The 12,998-nt window shown below is 39.7% G+C and overlaps 1 protein-coding gene across 6 annotated transcripts in view; it reads right to left on the bottom strand.

Annotated features, from left to right (window-relative positions):
• The window catches only part of mybpc1 (myosin binding protein C1), a 57,191-nt gene that overhangs the window by 1,211 nt on the left and 42,982 nt on the right, over positions 1 to 12,998 (bottom strand). For 5 of the 6 annotated variants that reach the window (XM_062064788.1, XM_062064789.1, XM_062064792.1 and 2 more), the window contains 2 exons: positions 11,584 to 11,720; positions 6,139 to 6,325 (listed from right to left, as the gene is read on the bottom strand). In XM_062064788.1, the coding sequence (XP_061920772.1) occupies positions 6,139 to 6,325; positions 11,584 to 11,720 (324 nt within the window). Of the gene's footprint in view, positions 1 to 1,977; positions 2,019 to 6,138; positions 6,326 to 11,583; positions 11,721 to 12,998 lie in introns of all 6 variants that reach the window. The other variant, XM_062064791.1, reaches the window with a different exon arrangement.

Here is a 12,998-nt window from a genome sequence, read left to right as displayed (position 1 = left end):
AAATGTGCCGCCTGCAGGCAAAAATCAAGGCGCTGTATTTTTGGGGAGGCCTCGCCCTCCTCGCTTTGCAGTACTAATCACTACTCAGTGCTTCAGCGCGTCTGCTTTTTCACCTTTCGACAAGTTTTGTCCATTTTGCTAACTCAGTATGAGTCTAAAAAAACTCAACAGACCAGTGTAGAAAGGAGGGAATCGCTGTGGAGTTAAAAAAAATAAATAAATAAAAAAATTGCGAGCAGTACAATAATGGTGCTCACAAGTATGGAATAATTGATAAAGCAGGCTTCGTACCACAGCAAGTTTTAATTGTTAAAAATGTACCAGAACAGGCTTATTTCACAGCGGAGGAAAAGACACTACCACTCGTTCAGCGGCGTGTCTTTTTAACGCCCATTTCCTTCTCTCTCTGTCTCCTGCTTTCTCCTCAGCGCCTCTACTTTTTAAAATGTTTATTATTGTAGCAATATGGTTGTTAAAGTTAAGGATTTTTGTGATTTCTGATCGTTTGTGAGGGCACCATAGTGCCTTATGTGCGTGTGCACGTCTTGGCAGAGCAGCGCACAGTATACAGCACAGTTTAGCTTGTTAATAAAGAGAAAGTTTATCCATCACCCCCTTATGTATGTTTGATATACAGTACTGTACAGCACTTTATTTTGTGTTCAAATTGTACAAACCTTCACTAAAATATGGATGGAACCCATTGTTTCTGATGGAGAAATGTGCTTCACTATACAAACTTTTCGATCTACAAACCCGTTCATTACTAATTAGGTTTGTAAATGAAGGTTCCACTGTATTACATATAGCCATATATAGCCACGATGAATGCTTGTCTGTCTATCTGTGTTGGCACTGCGTGGACAAGGGTGTGCAGCTGGGATGGGCTCCAGCACCCCCGCGACCCCGAAGGGGACAAGCGGTAGAAAATGGATGAATATATAACTTCCTAAGATTATTTTCATTGTATTTTAGCAGTTTAATGGCAGTTTAACTCATTTACGCTCATCAAAGCTCTGAGAAGGGTTTTCCTGCACCATCTGGTGGTTAAGGGGCGCAATTAAGGCAAAACTATATTTTCTTGTTTTTTAAATCAAGAAAAATTTGATTCATTTGGCGTTCGTAGAAACTCATAGTTATACGTATACCAGGATTGCAGTCCGTTGGAAAATAGTAATTTTATGGGAGTCAGTAAGGCCGAAAGAGTTCTTAAGAAAAAGAGGGTATACTTTATGTTTGTATCTTATCCTAACAACGTTGCGATCAACAACACAATGCAATTTTATAAAAAAGAAATCTCATATTTCCAACCGCGGACCTTCAAAATGAACAATCATATCACATAGGAAACACATGTAGGGGTACACAATGTACGTACAGATCATAATGAATTAATTGTATTTTTTTTTTTTTTTAATCGCTCTACAGTCTTTTGTGATTTATCATGTCTGGGTTTTTTTTGTTTTACGTTTGACCGCCCTAGTTTTGATATTTTATAGTTTATTTCTCCGTTTGAAAACCAGTGTAGAAAGTGAAAATGTTAGTTGTTTTGTACACAGTTGTAAAACACCTGAAACAAAGTAGGACAGAACTGGGACACAACTTGCGTCGGCCGAGGCTTGCAAGAAAAGCGTATTTCATGGTAAAACATTGCACACATAGCCGCTTTGCACAAATACTTAACAGGCACAGAGTAGAAACCCTAAAAAGCCCTAAAAGGTAGCACTAAAACGTTGTACTCACCTCATGTCGCTGCACAAAACACTGAGGAGTCACAATATGGCAACCAGAGAAAACACCCAACATAAAGTAGTCCACCTATGAGGCTTCATGCACATCCTGCCACATTAAAGGCTGGCGTTGTTCCGCTACGTCCTTGCGCTCCCACCCAACTCAAAACGTTAAAAAAGCAGGCGGACTGAGGGATGCATAATGAATGACATAAGCTTCATATGCCAAATCCATATGAAAGCTTACCTTATATGAGAACAAACATATTCATGATTCTTGAGTGTGGACTGGGGGAGAGAGAAGAGAAGAGGGGTTAACACAAAAGTTTACGCGGGGTTATATGTGTGCACCAGGGAATATCGTTAAGTGATTACTGAACTCTTTAAATGAAGGAGTTAACTGGTAAAAAAAAACCTTGCAACTTGTCAAAGTAGTAAGGATGGAAAAGATGGTAGACCTTTGGAGGTTGTGGGGATGGACAAGTGACTAAAACACTTGTATTAACATTAGCTTGTTTAAATTGCTAATACTAACATGTTTCACTGTGAGAAAGTGAGTTAGCTTGTTGATCAGGGGTCCCATTCACACACTTGAATACGGTGTAGTATGTACAGTATTAGGGGTGGAACGGTTAAGGAAAAACTATTCTGAATCGTTCGGTTGACCTGACAACCTTGTGTTGTTTGAAATATGTTTTTTTTCGTGTGTGTTACCATATCTCGCTTCACATTTGAACCGACAAGGTACCAATTCCTGGTCCTTGGGAATCAAGACTGGTACTCATCTGTACCATTTTTTTTTGGGGGGGGGGGGGGGGGCGGTGTTTGGAGTTTTTCTTTGCCCAGATGCAGGTTTCGGATCAGGGGATATTGTTGTGGTTTGTTCAGCCCTTTCAATCAAAATCAATCAACATTTGATTGATTGATGGATTGCTTTTGTGTGTGTTAGTAAATGTTAATTGTTTGCTATTAAAATATGTTGTTAATGTAACATTTCAAAATGAGCTGATTATGATAACTATGCTGTCCAGTTGTTATATCTTGTTTTCTTATAACAGTTGAGTCGCATTTGCAATGCGGTTGCACTTCCAAGACAGTAGATGGCAGCACTGTATAGGCTATCTATGGTATGTTGTCAAACTTGGCAGAAGCTTTTTCCAGGAAGCTCAATGTGTCATGTTGCGCCATACAAAGTGTTTACACTGTACATATTCGGAAAATCGCCATGTAAAATCGTTAATGCTAACAGCCTGTCAATGGCAAATTCAATTGTACATTACCATCAAGCTAGCGCATTTAAGAGTGTAACCGTTTGCTTTACGTTTCCGGGATTTTCTACTAAGCATACTTGCTCTCTTGGTGTTGAAAATTGCAGCATTACTTAGCGGGAGTTTGGTTGAGTCCGCCTTGAGTGCTGCTTGAATGATTGTTTTTTTGAGCCGGTGATAAATCTGCAGCCGGTTGTGTCGAGGCTGCAACCGAACGTTCCTAAAAAAAGTACAGAATTCGCATCATACGGAACTTTTTTAAAGCATATTCTGAATGTTTTTTCCCCCAAATTAGATGTTTTCAAGTGCTGTATTTGTCTTATTTTCTATCATTATGTTGTGGCAAACGATGAAAGTATTTACCAAGCGAGATTTCAACTCCTGCCTCATCAATAACACGTCTCCAAATCGTTAAGACTTTGACGCGACTGATGTCAAAAGTCATATCAGAGGGACGTATGTAGCATTTGATTCGGTGCTAACAAGACTGCTGTCAGCTGTTATCATCTGTCCAGGGAAAGTGGAGATGAACTATTGTTTCAAGATGCACTTCATCTTTGACATCAATAATATAGATTTGGTGTAAGCGATGTGGAATGGCAATGCTAACACATTGAATGCTAACAACACGAGTAATAATCATAGCTGCGACTGTCAAGTTGACAAAATTAATGCAGAACTTATGCTGATGGTTTCAGCACATGGAAACCCAGTTCTAACTTAGAGGAATTACCCAAAATTGATTAAGTATTTTTAAGTCGGGGCCATGTTGTAGTGGCCGGGTGATTACCATAGCAATGATGTTTGGAGGATCAGAGTACTGTAATCAACAGTAGTATATTGGGTGAAACGAGTGTAAAATGACTATATGACTGTTATTTAATTTTTAAAGAGCTCTAATTATGTTTTTAAAAAAAACACAACGTATTTAGGAGGTTGTAAACTTTTTTTATGCTCTCTTTTTTTTCTTGTTCAGTTTTTATGCTCAATGGCAATAATAATAGTACTTCCCGAAATTGTGTTTAAAATTGTCAAGCCTGGAAGCAAATAACCACGATAAACGGGGGACGACTGTAATCAGTCTGGATGACATCTTCATTGCTAACTAAGTTAATGATAACTTAACAGCTACTAATACTAAAGTTTAGGCACCAAAAATTAACTGATGCATCCTTGTCTGCGATGACTCTTACATTAAGAGGGGACCTATGATGAATTTAGTCTTTTCTAAATGATAAATGTTGTTAAAAAGTAGGATAGGTGGAGGAGCTCCTGCTGAGTCTGAATCGATCAGCGAGTGTGAAGGTGTACTTAATGTTGTGATCGGGTGAATCTATATAATGTTTATAAAATATATATTTTTAAGTGTGTCTGGTATAAAAAATAGCGTTGACGACTTCCGGGTATATATTCAAACAGTGTGCATTTTCAAAAAATAAATTATGATACTTTTGGAGATGGTGGGGCGTGGTCTCATTTGCAATCTGGGAACACGTACACAATGGAACGTTTTGCAGACACACTCAAAAAACGGGTTATAAAAGTTATTGTAACACAATTTGCACAAAATTTACACCAAATAATATTCAATACATATTATTATCTAGACCAGGGGTTCTTAACCTTTTTCATCTCAGGGCCCAACTTTTCCACTTTAAAGAGGCCCACTCAAATATTAACACTGAATTAATAGACTTACTCTTGATTTTAATTCAATAATTATATCTAACCTACTTACAGTTTACAAACTTGTCAAAGGATATGAAAGCATGTGTTAATCACAAAGATTATTATTTCTTTAACACATAAACCTTAAGCTGATTAGAAAAATAATTACTAACCAAATATACTGCCTAAAAAGGGACTCATAAATAACTGATGAAAAATACATTTTCATACAATTATGTTGTGCTAAAATAAATAAACTAAATTGATAATCAAAACTATGTTTTTAATTACACTGTCAATAAAATGAAAGTGCATATGAAAATACAGCTTTTTTTTTTCTTTAGTCATAATTTTAGCGCTGAAAAAACTTCTCTATGACTTTAGCTGCAGACTTTTGGTTTGATATACTCATTACTGCCACAAGTGGTGGAAAGATAAGCGGAAGAAAATGGATGGATGGATGGATGGATGGATGGATAATTTTTGCGCTGAAAAAACTCTATGACTTTAGTTGCAGACTTCTTTGTTTGATATAGTCATTACTGCCACAAGGGGTGGAAAAGTGTATTACAACTGAGTGCCACTGCAGCCAATATGGACCGCAGATGAAAATATATGTTTTGGTGGCCCTATGGAGGCGCTTACGGCCCAACAATGGCTTCCGATTTAGTGATTTAGTGTATCAATAAATGTAAGGATTTTTTAATTTAAAGCAAAGGTCAGAGATTTAGGAGCCATTTTCAAGTTTTAATTTATTAGATATTTTTGTAAAAACGATAACTGATGAATGGTACTTTTCGGAATATATGGTATTCTAGGGGCGTTAAAAAACAACAGCAATGTACACTGAAGCGAAAATATTTTCACAAAACCGTTAAAAAGGTCCAAACCATGGATTTTGTGAACCGTTCCACCCCTAGTATGTATGGGTCAGAAGTAAATATTACAAAAATGGATATTAATGTACTACTGACAATCACTGTGACAAAGAAGAGCAGATACAGTACTTACATGTCCTTACACGCCAGCCCTTTTGCATTTTCCACAACACTCATGACAAACACTGGCACCACATTTGAAGTTGCCCCCAAAGCTATAGTCCCTTCCATAAATGAGTGGCTCTCAAACTTTTCTCACCAAGTACCACCTCAGAAAACCCTTAGCTCTCCAAGTACCACCATAATGACCAACATTAAAATACAGTAGCGTAGTAGGCCTAAGGATGAATTAAAATCAAGGCAGAGGTTTTATTTAACAAGTATATTGAATATTTACACACAGTTTGAACAGTAACACTGTGTTTGAATATTTAATGAAGTGATTCTTGGGCGTACGTGGTAACAGTTTGAGAATCACTGCCATCAATTATTACTCACATTGTATGTTCTAACTTACATGAGGAGCTTAGTAAAGCCAAAACCACAAATGAAGTGCCAGACTAGTACAGTCGCCTCATCCAGGTGCCCACTGACCTTTGACCTCCAGCTTACACTCCACCGTGGCCTCTCCCAAGTCGTTGATGGCCTTGCATGTGTACATGCCGCCATCGTAAGGGCTGGGCTTTCTGATCTCCAGAGTGCACACTCCTTGGTTGCTGAACATGCGGTAGCGCGGGTCGTCGTTGATGATGATCTTGTTCTTCATCCAGCTCACTTTGGGCTGCAGGCGGACACGCGAAACATCAGCAACATTTCTAACAACTACTGTCACCACTTAGGTCTGAGGTCTTCAACAGGGGCTCGCTCAATGTTTGCTTGTCTAGACTTTTTGAAAAAAAGATACTGTTTTATATTCCCCATGCGATTCTGCACAAATGTAAAAGTCTTTAGATACTTTGATCTAACACAGCGACATGGCCAACCTACTCACTGTACCTTGCAGCTTTGAAATAAAAAACATGAATAAATAATGAATGTCATTATATTCATGTTAGATAGATAGATAGTACTTTATTGATTCCTTCAGGAGAGTTACCTCAGGAAAATTACAATTCCAGCAGCAGTGTACAGAATTGAGATCTAATTTAAAAAGTAAAAATCAAATAATGGAGATAATGGAAAATAATAAATGGATAATGGATAAATGGATAAATGGATAAATGGATAAATGGAAATACAATTAAAAATATTACAATGAGAATAAAAATAAAAAGCAACAATAAGAATACAAATATAACAGTAAAAATAGGAATAAGAGAAACTAGGCAGTAGCGACCATGTTATGAACATTTATTGCACTGTTAGCATTTAAGCAAGCTAGTTGCCACTTAAGGATTAGCAACCTGAGCTGTCAGATAGCAATTAATGCCCTAGTTGCCAGCTAACGATTAGTGGCGCTATACTCTGGTACACAGGTGTCAAACTCAAAGCCCGGGGGCCAGATATGGCGGGCCACTTCATTTTATACAGCCCGCAAAAAATAATATGCGTTAATAATATACTTAATAATTTTTTTACTAAATATATTCAACTATTCCATTTTGACAGTAAAAGGACTTGTACAGTACTGCATGCAATTGCATATACTTAATCTTTATCTAATAATGCAAGTAATATGTATATATCTAAATAAAAATAAAATAAATACTTAAATATCTGCAGAGTCTTAATGACATACAGAGACTCCCAGGACGAACAAGTCAGACACGCAGGCGTCACTACAAGATCAGGACGCAAGTGGGCAGCTGACACATCTGTTGCACAAGCTGAGAGCATGTTGAGGCTACGTGACATCATAGGAACGCCATGCACAGGAAGACAAGGTCTTGGAACTTCCCATGTCCAACAGTGGAGTAAGGCAGAACCCAGGGAAAGAAGAGCTATGATCCAGGAGGAAGTACGAAACCTAGAAGAGGAAGGTCGGAAATCAAGAGCAGTGGAACTAGCGTCCCAGGGAGCCTGGACCAAATGGGACCTCCCTAAGAGAAAGATCACGTGGGAAGATCTATGAAAGCTGGAACCATTCCGCATCTCTTTCTTGCTGAGATCAGTGTACGACACTCTCCCAACTCCAACAAACTTGCACAGACGGGGCATGAGAGAGGATCCACTATGCAAGCTCTGCGGACAGAAGGGTACCATGGCGCACATCCTGTCAGGGTGTAAAACAGCACTCACCCAAGGGAGATACAGATGGCGTCATGACAAGGTGCTCATGACACTGGCTAACACCCTGGAGCAGCAGAGATGCAAGAAACGGCAACCACAAGGGAGAACAAGATCAATCCAGTTTGTGAGGGAGGGAGAAAAGCCACCAACCACAGCAACATCAAGGAAGAGCCTATTGCAAATAGCCCGTTCTTGGGACATGAAGGTAGACCTGGGAGGAAGGCTTCAGTTCCCCCAGGTTGTCCAGACAACCCTGAGACCGGATGTGGTGCTGTGGTCTGAAGAGGCAAAGAAGATCTTTCTCATAGAACTCACAGTCCCATGGGAAGAAGGGTGCGACCAAGCCTTCAAAAGGAAAAGTGCCAAATACCAGGACCTTTTGAATGACTGCAGGGGAAAAGGATGGCAGGCATGGCTGTTCCCGGTCGAGGTCGGCTGCAGAGGATTCCCTGCCCAGTCGGTATGGAGAATGCTCACAGCCTTGGGAATAACAGGGAAGGAGAGAAAGACAGCAGCTCGAAGGATGGGGGAGGCAGCAGAGAGAGTCTCTTGCTGGTTATGGAGCAGGAGAGACGAGATGAGCTGGAAGCCAGGAGGAGGAGATAGGCAGTTACTTGGCCACCACTGCAGGCCCACCAGCGGTAGGGTGTTATGGTTCAGGGTCGAAACACCCAATGACCGCTGGATACCATCTGATGATATCAAGTCCTCCTGGCCAAGGCTAAGGTGAATGAAGAGGAAAGCTTCTCCGGATGTAATATAATCATCTTAATTAATTATTTCAAGCAAGTCATTTATCAATTTGTATACAGTGAAAATTACATTTTATGGTAAAAAACAACAACTTGCAGCTCAGTTGCCAGAATTTTACCGTAAAAAAAAAGTGTCACCATTTCTCCATTTACAGTAAAAGGTTGTAAAAAGCAACGACATGGCAACTGAGCTGCCAGTTTTTTACCGTAAAATCTACAATTTTTTTTACATTTACTGTACGTAAAAATATATAATAACTAGGGATGTCCGATAATATCGGACTGCCGATATCATCAGCCGATAAATGCTTTAAAATGTAATATTGGAAATTATCGGTATCGGTTTCAAAATTATCGGTATCGGTTTCAAAAAGTCAAATTTATGACTTTTTAAAACGCCGCTGTGTACACGGACGTAGGAGGAAGTACAGAGCGCCAATTAACCTTAAAGGCACTGCCTTTGCGTGCCGGCCCAGTCACATAATATCTACGGCTTTTCACACACACAAGTGAATGCAAGCCATACAGGTCACACTGAGGGTGGCCATATAAACAACTTTAACACTGTTACAAATATGCGCTACACTGTGAACCCACATCAAACAAGAATGACAAACACTTTTCAGGAGAACATCCGCACCGTAACACAACATAAACACAACAGAACAAATACCCAGAACCCCTTGCAGCAATAACTCTTCCAGGACGCTACAATATACACCCCCGCTAACCCCTCCCCCCACCACCACCACCTCAACCCCCCCCCCCTCCCCCCAATCCCGCCCACCTCAACCTCCTCATGCTCTCTCAGGGAGAGCATGTCCCAAATTCCAAGCTGCTGTTTTGAGGCATGTTAAAAAAAAATAATGCACTTCGTGACTTCAATAATAAATATGACAGTGCCATGTTGGCATTTTTTTCCATAACTTAATTTGATTTATTTTGGAAAACCTTGTTACATTGTTTAATACGTCCAGCGGGACATCACAACAAAATTAGGCATAATAATGTGTTAATTCCACGACTGTATATATTGGTATCGGTTGATATCGGAATCGGTAATTAAGAGTTGGACAATATCGGAATATCGGATATCAGCAAAAAAGCCATTATCGGACATCTCTAATAAGAACCAAATGCATTGTCAATTGTGTAACAATATCACAAGATGAATCCAGTGGTTCTCAAAGTTTACACTAAGTATCACCACAGGCAACATTTGGCTCTCCAATTGCCACCATAATGACCAACATCAAAATACAGTTGCGTAGTAGGGTTAAGTATGCATTAAAAACAAGACGGGTTTTATTTAACAAGTATATTCAATATTTTTGGCTCCTGTAACATTACACACAATTTGAACGGTAACACTGTGTTTGAATATTTAATTTAGTGATTCGTTGGCATACCCGTAGATGGAGCCCGCACACCACACAGTTTGCGAATCATTGCTATGTTTATATTCCTGTATTATTCAGTGTTAGAAGCAGCCCTCTGAGGGCGGCCATAACTGCGAGTGGCCCTAAATGAAAAGGAGTTTGACACCCTTGCCCTAGTTTTTGAGTATATTTGTATTGCTAAGTACTAAAGGTACCGGGAAAAACTGAATCACATTCAAATTTTTATTTTTTCAAATTTTGATTCTAAATCGATTTATGGTTTTCAAAAATCTATTTTTATAAAGCTTTTTTTTTGTTTTCAAACCATCTCCACTCTTACTCACTGCGGGTATACGTCATACGTCAGCAGCCAGGATGAGCTTTGTAACCTGTTTTGAAGAGGTTTAATTTGAATTTATATGCACTAAACAATATATTGCGAAAGTTGGTTTGAATGGAGAACCAATTTTGAATCGAATTGTCACCCCAAGAATCAGACTCAAATTGGACCAGTTTAGTTTAAAATAGGGCTGGGGATATGGCTGAAAACTAACTATCACCATTTAAGTGTTTTTATCAGTCGATATCGATAATTATTGATATTTTTATGAACTATTAAAAATATGAACCAGGAGAAAAATGTATAAAATGTAAACATGTTATTTAAAATGTAACCTTCCACTGATTAAAATACTCTCAGCTACCAAAGCAGAAAGGAAAGGAAATGTCCACTCATCCATAGAAAACATGTAAAATGTGAACAAAATTTTTAAATCACTTTGAACACTTAACAATAAACTCTTAAAATGAAGGTGCAAAAATAAGGAATATAAAATAAATGCTTAGGAAAGTGTAACAAAATAGTGTGAAAATGTAAACATAGAGAATAGTGAGAAGAACTATCTTCTGCAAGTTTAGTGCCGGGAAGTTACGGCTGTGCTCTAAAGGGTATTACCAGTCTTGGTGCAGGGATGAGCGCCTTGCATCTTTTTACAGACCACAAAACTGACCGCAGTCAGTTCCTGTTTTATCCACACTTTCTTCGCTCTCTGCAGCACTCATTTGGACTTTCTCTTCTCACTCCACGCAGAGAATGAACCGCGAGATGCCGCAACCAAACCGATAGTTGATACTGTTACCTGATTGGCTGTTAGCGTGTGGCTCCCACTGATCAGTGACCACTTCCTACGTTGCTCGGTTACCAGAGAGCAAGTGCCTTTGTTCATGCAACCAACCTTGCTTAGCAACATCCGATTTCTCCCAACGAAGAAGAAAATAAATTATCCAACGTTTTATCGAACACACATTTTTCAGTGATATCAATTACGTGTCAATCGCGTTATGTATTGATATCATTTTACTGCCCAGCCCTAGTTAAAAACACCATTATATATATACAATAAAGTTAAAGTTAAAGTACCAATAATAGGTGTGGCAAAATTATTCTCTGCATTTGACCCATCACCCTTGATCACCCCCTGGGAGGTGAAGGGAGCAGTGAGCAGTAGCGGTGGTCGTGCCCGGGAATCATTTTTGGTGATTTAACCCCCAATTCCAACCCTTGATGCTGAGTGCCATTAGTATCTCTCCATCAGTTTTGGAGTTCTTGGCTTGTGAAACTGTTGAAGACCTCTGGCTTAGTTTCATCATTGGTGGTTTACATGGGGTCTACCGCCTACCTTGGGGTGAGCTCGCACGCTGCAGTTGAGAGTGGTGTTGTAGCCGGCGACGGCTAACGTGGTGATCAGCGGCTGTGTGAACAGGGGCGCTTCGTTGAAGTCGCGGTTGTTGTACTCTGGAATTTTCATCTGCATGCCTGTGGGGGAGGGAGAGGGACAAAGGTGAGTGGGCTTGTGCATGGTACAGAGGGATGTCATGTGGGGAAATGCGTCTGTGATGATTTGATGAGCATAAACACTCAATGCGGTTGTTTTGGGCCACAACGACCAGGGGCGGCCACACGATTATGGTGATTAGGGTCACTTCAGCAGCTGGTCATAAACGTGGTTGTCATGCTGTGCAGGTGTTTGCTTGTTCTAGTTTAATGGACTGAATGGACACAATTATACGAACCCCGAAACCAGTGAAGTTGGCACGTTGTGTAATTCGTAAATAAAAACAGAATACAATGATTTGCAAATCCTTTTCAACTTATATTCTATTGAATGGACTGCAAAGACAAGATATTTCATGTTCGAACTGAGAAACAAAAATTTTTTTTTGCAAATAATCATTAACTTAGAATTTAATGGCAGCAACACACTGCAAAAAAGTTGGTACAGGGTCATTTTTACCACTGTGTTACATGGCCTTTCCTTTTAACAACACTCAGTAAACGTTTGGGAACTGAGGAGACCAATTTTTGAAGCTTTTCAGGTGGAATTCTTTCCCATGTACAGCTTATGTTGTTCAACAGTCCGGGGTCTCCGTTGTAGTATTTTAGGCTTCATATTGCGCCACACATTTTCAATGGGAGACAGGTCTGGACTACAGGCAGGCCAGTCTAGTACCTGCACTCTTTTACTATGAAGCTGCGCTGTTGTAACACGTGGCTTGGCATTGTCTTGCTAAAATAAGCATATGTTGTTCCAAAACCTGTATGTACCTTTCAGCATTAATGGTGCCTTCACAGAAGTGTAAGGTACCCATGCCTAGGGCACTAATACACCCCCATACCATCACAGATGCTGGCTTTTGATCCTTGCGCCTATAACAATCCGGATGGTTCTTTTCCTCTTTGTTCCGGAGGACACGACGTCCACAAATTCCAAAAACAATTTGAAATGTGGACTCATCAAACCGCAGAACACTTTTCCACTTTGCATCAGTCCATCTTAGATGAGCTCGGGCCCAGCGAAGCTGGCAGCATTTATGGGTGTTGTTGATAAATGGCTTTGGCTTTGCATAGTAGAGTTTTAACTTGTACTTACAGATGTAGCGACAAACTGTAGTTACTGACAGTGGTTTTCTGAAGTGTTCCTGAGCCCATGTGGTTATATCCTTTACACACTTGCAATAGCTCATTGAGAAATCTTGTTCTTAAACTGTGCGACAATTTGCTCATGCATTTGTTGACAAAGTGGTGACCCTCGCC

The sequence above is a fragment of the Entelurus aequoreus genome, linkage group LG12 (assembly GCF_033978785.1).
Source record: "Entelurus aequoreus isolate RoL-2023_Sb linkage group LG12, RoL_Eaeq_v1.1, whole genome shotgun sequence".
In the NCBI taxonomy this organism is placed as follows: domain Eukaryota; kingdom Metazoa; phylum Chordata; class Actinopteri; order Syngnathiformes; family Syngnathidae; genus Entelurus; species Entelurus aequoreus.
This window is presented reverse-complemented; position numbering and strand designations above follow the sequence as displayed.